Source organism: Polypterus senegalus, chromosome 3, assembly GCF_016835505.1.
Source record: "Polypterus senegalus isolate Bchr_013 chromosome 3, ASM1683550v1, whole genome shotgun sequence".
In the NCBI taxonomy this organism is placed as follows: Eukaryota; Metazoa; Chordata; class Cladistia; order Polypteriformes; family Polypteridae; genus Polypterus; species Polypterus senegalus.
Window position 1 is genome coordinate 66,320,908 of NC_053156.1, and position 19,425 is coordinate 66,340,332.

A 19,425-nucleotide genomic window follows, 5' to 3' on the forward strand; every position below is an offset into this window, starting at 1 on the left:
TATGTCCTCAGAAACAGGAACTAATGAACAGAGTTTACGGTTAAATGTATCCATGCTTTTAAGAGTACAGACAGCGGTGTAGTAACCTCATAACTATTACACAGAAAAGTTTTTTGATACAGGATTAGAAAATGCTTCCTGTCCAAATCAACCCGTGACATATTTAAGCACAGAGTTTACTGAGAGATGTACATGAGTGAATACTTCATTAGCAGGTTATGTATTGGTGCATTTATTAAAAAAAAAAAGCAGACAAGTAATACACTGAATATTGATTGAACTTCATTGTTACCTAAAGCCACTGTCTGCTAGATATCAGTTTAGAATAAACAGGCAATAGAAGTGTTTGGAAAAGTCTGTTCAGAAATCAACATTAATAGCTAAACAAAAGTCTATAATAATAATCTAAACAACAACCCTTAAAACAGTCCAATTTCCTACTCAAAAGGTTTTGACCTGATGAAATATTAATAAACATAAACATCCGTAATCTGCAGAAAAACAAAAAGCATGAAAAAACATTTTTTTGGGAGAAAAGTCAACATCTCTCAGAGAATGAACAGTGTGCTAAATATTTTTAAGAAGGTTACAGTCAAACCTTAAGAACCCAAAAGTCGACTGGAGTGAAGGCCACAACAGACAGTAAAACCTAAAGCTATTATGGTGATTTGCATCGCCAACTAACAGACTGAGGAGATTGGAATAGAATTCAATCATAGTCACTTTTTGTGTGGAATGTCTAAATTCCTAAAGTATTTGTTTTATATTTTCTTTTGTCTCCCTCTAGATATTCTTATTTTCTTTAACAACTCAGTAACGCAAGACATACATTTACTTTCTGGGGGACTTTAAATTGACCTTGTTTGAGTGGTGACACATAGGAATGGACTGGACTCCTTCCAGACATGGTTTATCTCTTGTGCCAAAAATTCCTATGATAGACATTGGCACTTTGAAATCCTAAAATTAAATAAATTGTGTTTAGAAAATGGTTGATTGGAAAATATTGAGTGACTTACACCAGTCAGGAGGAGTGTGCCCAGTTTCACAATACTGAGGTTGCAATAATCTACAGCATGTAAACTCATCAAACTCTCAATTGGAACAATGTGTTTAACATTATTTGTGGTGGAAACTGTAGCCAAAGTAAATAAAAAAGAAACATTTCATTTAACTTCACCTCACCTTTGTTTATTGCAGACTCGGTCTCTTAATAATTTACACAGAAAAAATGTACATCAAAACATTTAAAAGCCACCAACATTTCTTAAATACACAAGCCTCACATACATCATAATTTTCATTCTTTTTATATAAATTACCAAAACAAAAAAATATTAATAACAAGGTTTCAAATTCCACCATTGTTGTATGTGCAGATTGCAGGGATGGGTGTATACAAGAAATTACTAGAGCTGTTGATATTTGTTTATAAAAATCTTAATTTGCCAACATGTCCACTATCCTTTAGGAGATCTTCTCCAACTGCAACAAAAGGTCCCAAAAAGGGGACAACACATTTACCACATCAAAAACAGGGGCCCTCATACTGTCTGTACTTCCACCAGTCCACCATGCATCATATTTAAGCCATGAGGACCCTGAATGCCTAGTAAATGGAAATGGAATGATAGAAAAAAAAGGCCAAATAAAAATGAAGTCTGAAACAGTCAATGTGAATATTCATAACAGAGTGTAAGAATGCCAAAGAGGAGACAGGGTCAGAGGTAATAATTGGGTCTAATGTAGAATCCATGGATGTGTGTATTCTTTTGTATGTGTAATAGACATAGCAATGCATCTTGAAAACTACATCAGTTAGCAGTTAGATGGGGAGATAAAATAAGTGTGGCGTAACTCATGGCAGCAACTCCCCACCTGACCAAAGTTCATGTTACATCCCCACTGTCTGTGCTACAATTAGTACACTGTTACATTAAAAGGAAAAGCCAATATTATAAAAGATGAGTGGCATCTCCCAGAAAATATCAGCACCAACAGCCACAAAGGGAAGGTGTCTTAACAAAGAACACAATAAACAATTTTCCTAAGATTAAAAAAAAAAAAAAATCATTTAAGAAGAAGTGATGGTGTACAATCCAGAGGGCCTGCAGGTTCTGCGAGATCAAGGGCAGTCTAGCGCACCATGTATTCTTTCCGCTTGTTCAGCCTCACTTGACAGAAGGAAAAGCCTCCCAACAATGCATAGATGGCTGCTGCAATGAAGCAGTTATAACTCACTTTTTCATACAGCTTGTAAATCTCTTGTGGGGGATTCCTACAGACATCAGGAAAGAAAAAATCATTAGTCATTCAGTGAGATGATTTTTGCTGCAGAACCATCTCATTCTTAAATACACATTATAATGCATAGACAAGCCAAAAAGTAAATGACTATACCACATATACCTTCTGTCCTGCATAACTTGCCTCACACGTACACAGACAATGAGAAAATATATAGCAGGTACATTTACTAGAATCTAAAGTGGAGGAGAAATGAGGCAATGCTACCCCATCCTGAACACCTGAAATGTTTTGTAGTTCCTGCACATTTCCTGACCTATGATGTATTCAAGTCTTACATATTACAGTTCAAGGACCACTATCCTGTTTTTGTCCAAATAACATGTACAGTAGTTTGTCTTAAATAAGGAGATGCATTATCATACTAGCCAGTTATTGAGAAATGTAAGGATGCTTTGAACCAGCACTGTATTGTAAATATGACCTATTAAAGCACTCTATAAAATGTTCCACAATTAAGCATCTAAAACCTAATCTGCATCATAAATACAGGTCAAAGAACTCCTTGCAACTTTCTAGTTTAATTTCAATACTGATTAAAAGGTTTAAATGTAAAGTTTGCAAAAGCTGAAAAAAAGAAAATAGCAAATTTCAAAATAGTACCTTTTTAATGCAACTTTTAAATTTAAACCTCTGGCTGTTTACTGCTTACCTTTTCACTATTATAGGTCATTCATTGCATTTCAACCGATGATTAAATTTGAAGAAAAACTGACTTGTTCTATAACTTTTGACTAGTAGTGTAGTTGACATTTGGAAAACGTAGGCATTGAAAATCAATGCAAGCTCAACATTATCACACTATATATGTAGCTCTACCAAGTATTTTATTGTGCTCTGCATGCCAGCATGATTTTAAAGGTATGATTTAAGATGACACTTTAATAGAAAAAGCATACGATTCTATATTATCTACTAATAATGCAGAGGCGATCAGAAAATGCATTGTACTTATTTTATCTTGCAAATAAACCCCAAAAGGGGCCTTTTTAATACACACATTCTCAAGCATGCTTAACCAAAATTCCTGTTTACAGCCCGCCTAACACAAAGCACAATATAGCAAACAACCTAGACTAGGTACTGGTCTACTGCAGAGCTTATACAATGAAACCAGTGTGGAAGAAAAGTTAGACTTAGGGGTCACATAATCATTTAGGATAAAGTATTTCAATATGCTTTCCATATTAAAAATACAGCATTCATCTTAAAGAAATAGCATAAACGGTTAACTACATAAGGTCAGAAAAGTGTTTAGGAATATGAGGAAACCAGATAACGTTCAAGTGAACAACAGAGACAAAAATGTAATACACAAAATGTACTGAAAGATGACTAAGAGATGAGATGTCCTGTATTCAACAACAATTGTTATATACAAAGAAATTTCAAGGGTGGTAGATCACCCCAAACAGTATAAAAAGAATAAGAATCTAAAAAAAATGAGTTATTTTATATGGCTTTTAGTTGTAAACCAATGAACAGGTCAGGTTGAGGAGCATTGCCGCACCCACATGTTGAAACAGCTTTGGATCCCAGTTGGCAACCCCACAGACTGAGATGCAGTCCAGTCCCAAATAATGGGCAATCGATCTGCTGTAGCCAGATGTTACATGGGTGTGCCTTTGCCGTGGGCCAGCCACTAAGGTCCTCTACAAGCTGGATCACACTCGGAGAATCGCTCCACATGGCAGCAGTGCAGTAACTGATGATATCCCTCACAATGCAGGTAACGTGCCTCATTTGGAACTCTGTGAGCAACCGCGCGTTCGACACAAAGTCAAATCAGTGGTACCCAAAGGAGTCCAGTCTTCATCCCATGTCCCGCAACCATATAGCAAAACACGAAGCACCAGGACTCTAAAGACTTGGACCTTGGTCCTTTTGCAAAGACATCGGGACCACCACACACCCCTTTCCAGCAATCGCACGATTCCCCCATGCTCTCCCAATTCGTCTACTGACTTCATAGGATGAGTCGCCAGAGATATAAATGTCGCTGCCAATGCAAGTAAACTCCTTGATGAGGTCAACAATCTCTCTGCAAACAGACACACTGCTGATGGCTGTGCCCTTTAGAGGTCAACAAAGGCATGGATCTTGGTTTTTATCCAGGACACTCAGACTCCTCGCTCAGTCTCTCAAGAGCACAGAGCGAAGATCACAGCATCGTTGGCAAAGTCAAGATCAGTGAATCTTTCTTCACCAACAGATTCTCCACAGCCGCTGGACCCCACAACCCTGTCCAACACCCAGTCCATGCAAGCACTGAAAAAGAGTAGGAGCATGAAAACATCCCTAACGAACCCCAGAATCAAGCAGGGAAAAGCACAGAGGTATTCATGTTTGCACGTGATGAGAACCCTCAGTGCCATGATGTGGTTGATGGTAGATTTCTTAGGTTTAAAACCAGACTTCTCCAGTAGCTAGCAGGTGAGCATGTGATCACGGATCCTAATTAGGGTGACCCTAGCAAGTCCTTTACCTAGAACAGAGAGCAGTGTTATCCCCATGGAGATGCTGCAATCCACACAATCACCCTTCCCTTTCCAGATAGGGATGACAAGTCCTATTTTCCAGTCAGTTGGGACAATACCCACCTCCCAAATGAAAGCAAAGATTGCTTGCAATGCCAGAAGGACAGCCTTATCACCAGCCTGGAGATGTTCATCCCGGATACCAACAAACCAACCAGAATAAAAGTATGCACTGATTGTCACAGTTATGTAAATTCAGTGGTTTATAAAATAGACTTACACCTTTAATATTTGACCATTCTCATCATGCTGTAACAGAATACTGTAAAAGATGCTTGGTGATGTAGGTTCAATGAATAACTCGGATGGACAAGCTTTTCTCCTGCCTGATTACGGACTCAAAGATTTTATTAGATTTGTCCTATTAAAGGAGAAGTTTCTTTGTTTAATTAAGTTGTTGATTTCTACTACACCAGTCAACAGCTTAGGGAAACTGACAAGGTATAGCATTTAAATCACGATGTTCAATCCATGATGCAGTAATGGTAATCACTACACCCTGATCAACTGTTTTTAATACGTAACATATTTACATGGACTGCTTACATTATCATGCTTGTTAGGAGGAGTAGGTACTGTGTATGAAGTATTTTTTTGTAATGTAGCTCTTCACTTATAGTTTCATTACTTATTGCTCCTTCTGGGAGTAAAATTATTTTACTGTCATTGTATTAGTCAGTAATTACTGAAAGTCAGAAGGCACACAACTCCCAAGAATGCTACAAACCAGAGTTTGTACTGTATTTCTCTTATTACTACCTACAGCAGGACAATTCTAATGTTAAAATGCATTTCTGTAAGCATGGTTTTGTGTGTAACCATTCAGATTGCTTTCTGGTTTACTGTTTATTTACATTGATGGTATAAGGTTTTATATCGTTTGGTACTAGTGCAGAATGCAGCTGCTAGAATCCTAACTAGGAAAAGAAAATCCGAGCACATTTCTCCAATTTTGATGTCACTACACTGGTTACCTGTGTTATTCAGGATTAGAATTTAAAATTCTGCTTTTGGTTTATAAAGCCTTAAATAATCTCGCCCCATCTTATATATCGGAATGTCTCGACATCTTATATTCCAAATCGTAACCTCAGATCCTCAAATAATTGTCTCCTTAGAATTCTAAGAGCAAAACTTACAAGAAGTGGTGGAGCGGCTTTCTGCTGCTATGCACCTAAAATCTGGAATAGCCTGCCTATAGGAATTCGCCAGGCTAATACAGTGGAGCACTTTAAAACACTGCTGAAAACACATTACTTTAACATGGCCTTCTCATAACCTCACTGTAATTTAATCCTGATACTCTGTATATCCAATTCATTATAATAACTATTCATGGTGGCTCTAAAATCTGTACTAACCCCTACTCTCTCTTCTGTTTCTTTTTCCAGTGTCTTTTTAGTGATGGATTAAAAGCCAGAAGTCTGAATGACCATCATCATCAAAAGCGTTCATGAGAACCCTAAATACAAAGAGGACTGTTTCATTTATGTTAGGTAGAATGCCCAAAAGGGACTGGGCGGTCTAGTGGCCTGGAACCCCTGCAGTTTTTTGTTTTTTTTTCCTCCAGCTGTCTGGAGTTTTTTTTTGTGTCCTCCCTGGCCATCGGCCCTTACTCTTTTTCTATGTTAACTAATGTTGCCTTATTTTAATTTCTTATTTTGTCTTTTATTTTTGCTCATTATGTAAAGCACTTTGAGCTACTTTTTAGTATGAAAATTATGTTGTTGTCATATGAAATGGTGTAAAGTTTTTACTGTTTTCAAGAATTCCACTGCATTTCATTTATACATTTGTGCATCTCACCTTAAATACTTTGAAAATAAACCACACTGACTGAAGGAAAAAAAAAAACCTTTGTCAAGATACTACTATGATACTATAATTTACATGGTTATAACAGCTGCTTTTCACACTTCTAAAAATTTTATCATATCAGGTCTCAGGTCGTGGCGGCATGGTGGCGCAGAGGTAGCGCTGCTGCCTCGCAGTTAGGAGGCCCAGGTTCACATCCCGGGTCCTCCCTGCGTGGAGTTTGCATGTTCTCCCCGTGTCTGCGTGGGTTTCCTCCCACAGTCCAAAGACATGCAGGTTAGGTGGACTGGCGATTCTAAATTGGCCCTAGTGTGTGTTTGTGTGTGTCCTGCGGTGGTTTGGCACCCTGCCCGGGATTGGATTCCTGCTTTGTGCCCTGTGTTGGCTAGGATTGGCTCCAGCAGACCCCCGTGACCCTGTGTTCAGATTCAGCGGGTTGGAAAATGGATGGATGAATGGGTCTCAGGTCAAGTGTCGGGGGAAAAAAAAATCCAGTTAATTTGGATCACACTCCTCATTTGATACTGAACTTTCAAACCCAATGGTAAAATTAACAACGCTTTGCAAAACAGTGAAACAAGCTAGATATAAAGTAACTTTTAAAGCTAAAAATCTAGCTAAATTTCTCAATTTCAAAATTTTACACTCTCACTTACTTGTCTTGGAAATCGTTTTCTGTGAAGGGCACATCTTCTAACAGCACAGCTGAGTGCACATTAAAGAATATTCCCAGCAATACCTGAAAACACACAAAAGGACCAAAATTAAACTTATACTTGAGATGCTCTCCAGATGTAACACAATGCTGCATATCTTTGCGTTTACTATTTTGGCAATGTTCTATTTCTGTATTTAATACTATATTATAATCTTGCCAAGTCTGTGAAGCACCTGATGATGCTGCATTCTGATAATAGCACCATATCAATTCAAAAGATAACCGGATTACATCTTGCCTGAAGAAGGGGCCCGAGTTGCCTCAAAAGCTTGCATATTGTAATCTTTTTTGTTAGCCAATAAAAGGTGTCATTTTGCTGGACTTCTCTCTATATTCATAATGGCTAACACGGTACAAAACTCTAGTACTAAAGATGACAGAGAGAGCTAACAGAAAACACATTCAAAGCTGGAATACCATCGGTAGGAAGAACCTTCTCAGAGAATAGCATTCCCTTTCCTGAACTCACTTTTTTCATTGCTAGATACTGGGCAAGTAGCAGTCTATTCTAAGATACAAGTGAAGGACATCTTGCTAGTCCACTGCAGGGTGCATTTGTACATACATGCACACCCTCATCCTACCTCTCTGGTTGTGTTCCAACTGCTTTGCTAGTGTTATAATTTGTTGTAGGCGAATTAAACACATTTTTTTGTTTTAATTGTCTAAAATACTGTTGACTGGTTGCTATCTTCTATGTCAACAATAACTGTCTCATCTTTAGAAGTACCGTTAAACAATCTCTAAATGCAGGAGGAATTTAATTGCTAAATGTTGTCAAAATAACAGAATCCTCTATACAAGTCATAGTTTTGTTAAATGTGGTAATAGCATATTATTATAAATGCAAGGATACTCATTAAATTGGCTTGATTTTCTGTGACAACTGCCATATTGAACAGGTTTCAACTCATCCCAAAGCTGCATTTTTATTGACTCAGTCCCTAATTTTTTAACTATACTGCAACATCTTAGGATTCCACAGCTCTGCCACCACAAGTTTTTCAGCTTTCAATGGACCAAGTTATTTTTGAAAATGTACAGTTGACAGCCTTAAGCTGTAAGTAACTTAAAACTGAAGATTTGGGGAATGAAAATATTAATATTACATTTTCCTGAGAATGTCAATATAATGACATCAACCTATCCACACATTATTAAATACAACCACACACACACACACACACAACAGTTAATGATCATATGAATGCTAGCCTATCCCTGAAAATTAGCCATAAGGTAGAAAGCAACATTGAATTAAGTACCAATTTAATGACAAAGCATTCAAATGAATTTAATTTAGCTAGTACCTACAAGGTTACCATTGTTTTTTGGTTCAAAAGCCCAAAATAAATGGTACTATTAGTAAAAACAAATTTCTTCCTTATAAATTCTGCCAAAACAGAAACCAGACAAAACTTGAATTCTTCCATTTAAGACATTAAAATTAAAAACTTTCATTTTGTTTTCCGCCACATTAAGCATCAAACCAGAGACAAAATTACAAACTTGCCAAGTAGTGTGAAGGAAAGTAAGCCTTTAGGGACCTTCATATCTCAACTTGATATCATTCTAGATGATGTAGATTAATAGAATGGATAAGGTTGTTGAGCAGAATAATTTGTTCTCGTTACAACTATCCTAATGTTTCATAACTCTTTATAGCATATTTTGTACAAATAATTCTTGGATGGGAGATTCAAACTGTAGTGCTGGAACAAAGTCAAAATATACTATAAATAAGTGATACAGCTGACCAAAGAAGAGGGCTGCAATTGAGAAAGCCAGGAAAATGCAACAATAATACTGTATGTTGATGTTACTATAAACAAATATAGCATTTAAGAAGCAAAACTGAAAAATTATGCAATGTAACTTTAATACTTGTACATACACACTCAGTGTCTGGCCTGACATTAAGCAAATGATATAAAAAATATACATAAGAAATAAAATTCAACTAATACAAAATTAATGATCTGGAGCTAGAAAGCATACTTTATGTTGGCGTCACACTTCACAACTTCAAGTTGGAGAACCCATCCACATAACTACCAGATCTTGTCACCTTGATGATGTCAGATTACACGAGTAGGAATTGCTGGGGAAAAATGGGTTGTACAACTCCCTCAAGCCTTCTTGACACATTTTAAGATTTCCAAATTATCATGTGCTTGCTACATTTCAATAGCCAATTAATGTGGTACCCGAAAATGCCGGTGGCTATATTATGTTTCTGGGTATGGCGACTTCAGCTGTTGTCTCAGCATCTTTATCCATTCTGTTGTGGTATGACAAAAATGAGGCATTGGATAAGCAAGGCTGTTTTCTGTTTGCGCAGTTCAAAAGACTCACTTTCCTTCTTTACTGTTACTTTGCAATTTATTCTTGGCTAAACACTTATTGGCTATCAACTTTCACACGTAAAAATGCCTACCCCTACAGCATGAAACAAAATCAAACCTGTTTGATTTTCTTGAGGTGAGTGACAGAGTGCTACGACTGAGTTGCTGGAGATGTCTCACTATCCACAACTGGCTCTGATTATTTAAATGAAGGCTACCACTGAAGAAAACCCATGTAGCGATATGCTGGCCTTATGAAAAAGGCTTGCGAGCTAGTGGATTCATTACTGTCAATCACAATATAAAGTATAGAAACAAACAAAAATGCTATTAGTAGTATTAAATAGCAGCATGGAGAATGTGGAGAATAACAGCTTTCAAATTTAAGCTGCACAAAACCCTTGTATCTTGTACCCTGTAGATCATGCTAGTCTCCTGATGGCAAAAAAAAAAAAAGAATGCAACACTGGATAAAGTGCAGAGAAGTGGTATTAGGTGTACTGCAGTAGTTGCAGGAATGGCCTATACAAAAGTTAAACTTTCTCTTAAAAAAAAAGGAACACATAGTTTATATTGCTCATTTATCTAACAAACCCACCACATGAGGTAAATATCTTTAGAAAATGCGCTGCCCTGCAATGAACTAGCATTCTGTCTGGGACTGGTTAATAGCCTGTGTGACTAAGATAAGTTCTGGGCTCCCATGACCCTGAAGTGGATTAAGCAGGTTTTTCCTATAAAATTAATGGCTTGATAATGAAAATGTTTTGTACATGCTCTTTTTTTGAAATTATGAAAGCCCATCTAAATGAAATATGGCAGGAAAAACAGCACCTCTTATGATTAGTATCTTGTTTTTATTTTTAAAGAAAAACACACTATTCAAAAAAAATAAATCAAGAGATGTAGTGAGAGCTAATTTGAAAGCATTTTAAGGTACATTAGTAGGTTATATTTGGCCGAACAAGCTTGTAGGTGAATTTTCTTTTCTTTGTTTTGCTTAATAAAGCCTACCTCAGATGCATAACATATGCAAAATAACAGAAATCTTAAGCATGGTACTTGAGATCGTAAGGAGACAACCTTTACAAGACATCTATCATAAAATGTTAACTGCCAGCAGCATTGATAAAGTTGTTAAGGAAGACTCGGAATAAATGTTTTCAAAAATCAGAAGCTTCTACTTATGCACTTTAAAAGGTCCCACTTAGGTGTATAAATTAAGCACGGACTCTGGTAGCTATCTGAGTACACACTAATTTCTTGGGGAAGTTGTACTCATGATTGCATAATAGGAGATATTTAGTCATACAAGTCTGGTGCTCACTGGACTGGACATCAGATAAAATGGCAAACTAAAACAGAGAAGCTAAAACAAAAACTGCAGTAAATGCTATTTACCTTACAATAAATTTAATAAAAAAGCAAATGTGGCACGGACTGTTACAACAATAATAACAGTTACATTCGTGTATATTGCTTGGCTAAAGGGCCAACAGCACATTACTACTAGCCTATATGACAGAGTTTTCTTGGCTTCAACTACGCTTACTTTGATACTTCAGAATCAATAAACAGTCACCTAAAATACAAACACTAATGAAAATGCCTGCAAGACTTTACTTCCTTATTGTTGTTAAAGAACACAATGTTTAGTGACAACAAAACCCACCAAAGAAGCTGGATAAAGCCTGCTAATTCCACTTCCTCACAGCCAATAGCTCCCAGTGACCTTCAAGTAGGTATCAACAAGAGAGAGAACAACTCTACAGAAGCTTGTAAGCATTAGCACACTGCTTACCCAATCTGTTTGATTTTCAATTATCTCAGTGGCTTGTGCAAGATGGAAGCTCCAAACTGGTTACCCTTGAAAATACATACAGTAGTGTATGTACTACCTCTATACTATATTCACACCACAAAAATACTAAGTGTGGTTCATTCACTTCCCCACCTTTATTCATCAGTAAAACAACTGAAGAATTAAATAATGGCAAGATGTCACTCCCTTCACCTTGTACACAATGAACCTATCCTAGCTAGAAAGGAGACGGACCCAAGGTTGTATAAATGAACAGCCTTCAATGCAAAAATTTCTCATGAAAAGACCTAACCACAATTAATTTCTCACTCTGCTTCATCACACTTGGATCTCTATTTCCATGTATCTTTCCCAATATACCATTCCTGATAAATAACTTTCTGCTCCGTTTCATTCTGAAATTAAAAGCGTGTTATTAATACCACTGTCGCCCATATCCTGTACTATACAGCTTAAAAGTATTCCACATTCGCATTATTGCAGTGCTATCCATAACCAAATGCTTTCCAAACAGTTCACACAAATGAAATTGTACTCTGAAAAAATAAATATCTCAACATTACGACCACCTCGAAGGAAGTGAACATTAAATCTAAAATACTAAAAATGCAAACATTTCAACATTGTGTAAAAAACGACATTGTATTTTCTGAGAAATCTACAACTGAATCCACCAGGGTACAGAAATGGAAACAGGTTTAGAAAGCCTTGGACACACTTCGATGTACGTACAGTCACGATCATATGATGTCTAGCGGAAACTCCTAACGACGTCCTTCAGCAAACAGTTATAAAGTATTGCTCTGCCAGCCAACATGGATATTAACATTTTCGGACACAACAGATACAAGTCTCGGTGGTGGAGGAGACAGACGTCCCATGCCCTTTAAACGGCAGTGCTCAATATAAAAAGAGATCAAGCACCAAGGTAGAGGACATTGTGCCTTACCACTTGTCCACACTCACATTTATATATTGAATACCATGTGCAATGTTGTTAACCCAAGGTGTGCAAAGCCAGTAACAGCCATAAATCCTTTGCATTCCCAACCGTATCTTTTTTAGTCCTTAATCTGAATGCTCACGTAACCAGGCCTTCTAAACACCAAACAGGTTTACTGGTTCTGGATAAAATATTTATTTTATTTACCAGGGTAAAACATGTAATTCTGATTCACACAGCCCAAGGGCTACGAACTGGCTACGCTTTATCAAACACGTTAGAGGAATTGTACCAAAACTGACACAGCGCTTCATGTTTTACAGAGATGTTCTCACCAGCATAATGACGCCCCAAATGCTCAAGACGATCCCGCAAGCCGCCATTTTCGGGCCGCAACACAGAAGGGTCACCATGGCTATCGAATATTTGGTCGCTGTCTTCAAACACCTTGTCCGCTTCACCCGCCGCCCAGATGTAAATTGGATGTGCTACCGCGAGTACTGGCAGAAATCCTCCGGTTTAAAGTCAGCAACTAGGAAGTCGATCACATGACTTTTACGTGCATGCGTAGTTAGTACCACTGTTCTTCTCCGCAGGACGCGGAAAAGACCCGTTGGAATCTACCAAAGGCATTAAAAGCGGAAGTCATGTAAATCAGTTCGAATGCATAAACAAGTAACATAATACGTTTTCCGTGCTTTTCGTTTTATTAAAATATTTGTGTAACAATTGTAAGATTATAATTTTGAGAGTATGCTTGTATTTCGGTTCTTTGTGCAATACTGTATAGGTAATTCGCGAATCCCTTATCTTGTGTTGTAAATGGGAATATCTTTTGTTGTATCTTAAGTCTCCATATGCACTGTGAAAACTGGCAAAATAACTTTGTATAGAAGTTAATGTGAAGCTATTATTTAGTTTTACAGTGATCATAATGCATCAGCTGAGACTGTGATGATTAATCTGTATCCATTAGCATAATTCTTGAATATACACTTAACGAATAGCTAATACAGCTGATAAAGTGTATGCTGCACATTGTTATAGAAAATATGCTGCACTTTGTTGTGGAAGGCACAAAAGGGAAAATTATTTCAGCAGCTAGAATTAGCTAAATGAAAAATATAATTAAATTGAATACATATATATTTCATGCTATTTAAATAATTTTAGGAGGAAGTATTTAACGGAGCTTCCCCTGAGAGATTTTACTGAATTGGCCACAGAGATCGTTATACAGGCATATTCTTGCTATGGGAATTTGTATTGGCTCGATAGTTTTTATAATTCAGTAGAGACAAAACAAAAATAATTAAGAAGCAACTTATGATTAATATCAAGAGAATCCGTGGTATTTATTATGGATATTCATATAAATTGCAAAATGTTAACAGGTATAAAAGGAATTTCTTTTAGATTTTGTATCATAATCCAAATGATTCCGAAATTGTTGGGAACATTAAATCTTTAAAAATTGTCTTGAAAGCACAGTACTAAACATTTTGGTGTCATTTAAATTTTAAAAGTATAAACTGAAAGTATTTGCTATTAAAAAAGCGAAAATCATAATATGTTTAATCCACTTTACCTAAATCAGGTTTGTGGAGTGGGGGGACTCAACTTATCCTGGCAGTTTCAGGCGCCAGTCAGTCACAGGGTTTACTCACAGACACCCACAGGGCCAACTAGAATCCTTTAACCTCAAACACTCATTGTTGTGGATTGGGAAGAACACCCCATGGGCACAGTGTACAAATTCCACGTCACCAACAAATGGATTCATACACAAGATGATACATTTTTAAAGCCACAGTATAGCACACCATGCCACTCTGGCCATAGCTGACTCTAAATAGAAGAAAGAAGTCCATTTTTAATTTTGAAAAAAAAAAATAAAGGAAAGAAACTGAAAATGATTAGATAATTTAATAAGTATGGATACATTTCTCTCCACACTGCACTGAGCCACTTGGAACACCAAAGGAGCAATATGAGAATGCTTTTATTGACTATAGCTCAGTGTTTAATACTATTATTATTCTCGATATTTTAGTTAGTAGACTGTCTAATCAAGTTTCTCCCCCACTCTTCTGTGCATAGATAAAGGACTTTCTCATCAATTATACTCGGCCCCCATTTTTTCCTCATCTCACTTATTCAGCACTGGCTCATAACAAGGATGTGTGCTAAGTTCATTGCTGTTTGCCCATTGTACCCATGACTGCAGTCCAGCCCACCGTAAGAACATCATCATCAATATGGCTGATGACACTATAATGATTGGACTCATCTCGGAGGGGAATGAATCTTCTTATAGAGTGGAGATCCTGAAAATGTCAGCTTGGAGCTCAACAAATAACCTGGCACTGAACACCATGAAAGCAAAGGAAATCATCTTTGACTTGAGGAAAAACAGCGCAGAACTCGAACCTCTCTACATAAACGGTGATTGTGTGGAGAGGGTTCCATGCTTCAAATTCTTGGGTACCTTCATCTCTGCTGGCCTGTGTTTGTCTGCAAGTCCCAAAGCAGTCATTAAAAAGGCACAGCGAAAGCTTCACTGCCTGAGATGCTTAGGATGAATAACCTGGATTAAAAGCTGCTTGTGAACTTTTACTGCTCCTCCATACAGATTGTGCTGACATACTTTATCATAATATGGTACAGAAGCTTCATTGCAGCTAACAGGACGGGGCTTCAGCATATCATAAATGCAGCTCAGAAGACGGTCGGCTGCTCCCTGCCCTTTCTACAGGACTTGTATACTTTCCACAGCCTTGTCAGGGTAAATAACATTTAGAAGGACCCCTCAAATCCTGGTTTTCACCTGTTTGAGCTGTTGTCCATACAAGTCAATGGTAAAGACAAGCAGACTCTGGGACAGTTTTTTTCCTGGAGCCATAACTACATTTAATCTCAGCATGTACTGACCATCTCTGTCTGTGTCTTTGAAGCCTCTATTTTCTACATTCCCCTGTTCAAATCTGCAATAATCCTCTGTGAAATAATCACAGTCCAGTTCAATATTTGTTCTATCTGTCCTATGTTCAATATCTACATTATTAGTATTCTTTGTGTGATATTCATATCATTGATAATTCATTGTGCAATAATCACAGCCTAGTGCAATATTGTTCTATTTGTCCTATGTGCAATATCTTACGTTATTAGTATTCTTTGTGTAATATTCAAATCATTGGTAATTAATATATCTGCATGATCAGTAATATTGCGGTGGGTTGGCACCCTGCCCAGGATTGTTTCCTGCCTTGTGCCCTGTGTTGGCTGGGATTGGCTCCAGCAGACCCCCGTAAACCTGTGTTCGGATTCAGCGGGTTGGAAAATGGATGGATGATCAATAATATTCTTGTTTTGTAATTCCACATTTGTTGCCTAGCAATTAGCACCTATTAATTAGTATCCTTTATATTTTTTTATTTAGCAGTTTTTATATGTAATACTTCACTGTTACTTGTATAAATGTTTGATTGTTTTTATTTCATTACATCTGAAAGGAGTAGCTGCTCTGTAATTTTGTTATACATAGTAGAATGACAATAAAGGCTTCTAATTCTAATAATTTTAATTTCGAGAAATATCTAGATACTTTATGTTGCTAACCTTTGCCAAAGCTGTATTAACAAGAAAGAATAAACCACGTATACATATGTTTTTGTCCAGACCAGGGTTATTGATGAATATTTTCACTCGCATTTTGAAACTACAAAAAAACAAGCCTACAATACATGTTGACAATTTGAATAATTTCTTGAAATGATGGATAGATCAATGAATATTATGAAATTGTTCCAGATTTAATTAAAGATTTTCTCTTTGGTATTTTTAATGTGCAATTTTATGAAAGAAAGAAAAACTGCTTCTCACACCAAAACCAAAAAAACCTGCAGCAAAGAACTTTCTAAAGAATAGAAATATACATCCTTCCACCCATCAATCCAACCATTTTCTTAACCCGATTATCAAGTACATGGGTACAGGCAGAAACAACACATGGACAAGGCTCCAGTCCATTGCAAGGCCATCACACCAACCTGCCAAATGAACAACAGCAGATCACCTAACACCTACATGTCTTTGGACTGCGGGAGGAAACCTGAGCACCCAAAGGAAACTCATGCGGACAGAGGAACAGGGTAGAAATACTGTATATGTAATAATATTCATTTTACCTTGAATTTGGTCAATCATAGTGATCTTATAAAACTCAATTTTATTTTATTTGTTGATTTAAAAAAAGCTTTTTATACTGTAGATCACAGGTTTATTTGATTATGGTCTTTATTTTCAGAATGTCATTGAGATGGCTTATTTTGAATGCAATAGTTGTGTAAGGCTATGGTTTCTAAAATGTACACTCACAAGAAGTATCTCTTATGAATGCTGTTTAACTCCCTTTGCATTTTTATTATTCTGTCAAATTTTGTCCCTGACATCAGTAACAGTACAATAAATGATATTTATTTATAAGTACAGCATTAAATTAACTGAAACTCAGTCTTTTATTATCCTTTTCATTTGCCTTTGTACAAAGTCTGATCAAGTCAAGGTTATTTTTTCACAATCGTTGTATACATTAATCAGGATAAAACAAGTGGAAATTCAAGGCACACCGTGTAGTAGAGTAAAAAAAATTGCTCAAACACAGGAAGCAAAGGGTAATAAAGAGGGCAACTTTTTCAGAGTTATGTTATGGTAGAACTGGTGTCTGTCAGGGATCATTGTTGCTTCCACTGGTGTTTTTAATATACATAATTGATCTGGATAGAAATGTAAATGGCAATCTGGTTAGGTTGTCAGATGATTAAACCAAACTAGGCAGAATGGCAGATAATGTAAAATCAGCCAAATTGTTACAAAGGAACTTGAACAGCATGCAGGCTTGGGCAGATTCATGTAAGATGAAATTTAATGCAAGTAAAATGAAGGTATTACACGTAGGAAGTAGAAATGTTAGATTTGAATAGACAATGGGAGGTCTAATACCTGAAAGTACACCTTAGAGGGGACTGAACTGTCGTAGTGGACTTTTCACTATCTACATCAAATCAGTGTAGAAGCGATCAGGAAGGATATTAGGTTATACTGTATATTGCAGTGTGTGGAGTACATGTCAAAGGATGTTATGATTAAGTTATACAATAAATTAGTGGGGCCTCATCTGGGCTATTGTATTCAGTTTTGGTCTCCATATTACAAAAAGACATAGCAGTGCCAGAGGAAGTCCAGAGAAGAGTGGCTAGGCTGATTCCAGGACTGAGAAGTATGAGCTATGAGAAGAAATTGAAGGAGCTAAACCATTTCAGTTTAAACCAGCAGAGATTAAGAGCTGACATGATCAAAGTGTTTAAAAGTATGAAGAGAATTAGTATAGTGGATCCCAGTTGTATCTTTAAAATACATATTTCTGCAGGAACCCAGGGACTCAGTTGGAAACTTGCTAAAGGCATAGACACATGGAATAAATAGCCAAGTAGTGTGGTAAAGAACTTGATGATATTTTGGAGAATCTAGGTGAACAGGGTGGACAATCTGATTTGTTAAATGACCTTTTCTCATCAAAGTTGATCTAATTTCATAATTTTTCATGGGAAATTGTGCTCTTAAGTGAAACATTTTTTAATCGTTTAAAACAAATACTGCAATTGTTGTACAGGTGGGAGGGGAAGAGCCATTTATCTGTCTGCTCCACAAGATTTATTCCCAATTGGGCAAAGCTGGCAGCACTGTAAGGATTATGTTTTTTTTAAATTTACCTGTGCTTTTAATTCCATCCAGCAATTGCCGCTAAATGGTAAACTCTGGGATATGGTAATGGATGAACCTGGATAATGAACTATCAGTTTCTGAAGCTCAAGGACTGTGTCTGTCTTCTTTTCTGTTCACCCTAACCTCGGACTATAAATATAACATCAAGTAAGGTCACTTGCAGACATTCACTCTCTGTGATACACTATCATTTTGTACTTTCAGTCAACCAATACTACTGGTATTTTATCATACCTATAGTGTTGTGCATCAATCTAAATTGGTGTTTCCCAACCTTTTTTCTGTGGTGGTACACTTTTTGTAACCAAAATCATCCCAAGGCACACCATTATTTTACTTCCCACAAACACATTATATGTCATACACTTGCTAAGCTGTCCGAAGTGGCGGGACTACCGGAGAAGCCGATTAAAAAGCAACTCCAAGATCAGCATTTGCAGACATAGCACTTAGAGAGCACTTTCATGGCATTTCCCAGCTGCTTTGTCCCTTTACCTGACCCTCTCTGCCTCAGTGGAAGCATATGCCCACTATCCACCAGCCCTATGACTGCACACACGCAGATGGAATGTAGCAGCCTGGGGATATGCCTGAAGTACTTTAAGTTCTGTGTCCGCAACAAAGGGATCAGGGATCTGCTTTTATGCCAGCTTCTCCAGGTAGTCCTGTCCTCATCAGACAAGTCCTCACCACCTGTAGAGCTTGAACCTCTCAGGTTCAGACCCAGGTGTGCTACACTATTATTTCCACAGCACACATGGTTATCTCACATTGCTTAACAATGTGCCACAGCAAACTGGTTAAAAAAAACTGCATAATGTATATATTTTGTTTTTTGTTTTGTTTCTGAGCCAGAAGCCTGCAGCAACTAACCGGTTTTAGAGTGAGCCATACTTGGGCAGGCTGGTTCCCCTACCTTGATCATCTTTTTAGGAGGCATCACACCCCCATTTTGTTATGTTCAAACTCCACATCACAATATACAGGGATATGCCTTTATAATCTATCTGTTTATTCTGCCATTTTAAAAGAAGTCTAGTTGTGTTCACCGTCTCATTGCCTGTCTTCCTCTGTGTTTTTATTATAGCTTGCTTCATTAGTGCTGCTGCAAAATTATTCTAGCACATACGACACAGGAGGCCATACTTTCC

General features: G+C 37.1%; 1 protein-coding gene and 1 long non-coding RNA gene across 2 annotated transcripts; one reads left to right on the forward strand and one right to left on the reverse strand.

The window, feature by feature from the left end:
- Positions 1-1,169: 1,169 nt before the first annotated feature.
- On the reverse strand, positions 1,170-13,027 carry rnaseka (ribonuclease, RNase K a). The gene is made up of 3 exons (XM_039747409.1): positions 12,823-13,027; positions 7,316-7,398; positions 1,170-2,278 (listed from the first exon to the last, which is right to left on the reverse strand). The coding sequence occupies exons 1-3, from the start codon at positions 12,898-12,900 to the stop codon at positions 2,137-2,139; spliced, it is 303 nt and encodes a 100-aa protein (XP_039603343.1). The 5' UTR covers positions 12,901-13,027; the 3' UTR covers positions 1,170-2,136.
- A 50-nt stretch (positions 13,028-13,077) lies between these two features.
- On the forward strand, positions 13,078-14,888 carry LOC120525265. Its single transcript, XR_005632920.1, has 2 exons — positions 13,078-13,162; positions 14,588-14,888. It is a non-coding gene; the product is annotated as an uncharacterized LOC120525265 (long non-coding RNA).
- The last annotated feature ends 4,537 nt before the right edge of the window (positions 14,889-19,425 follow it).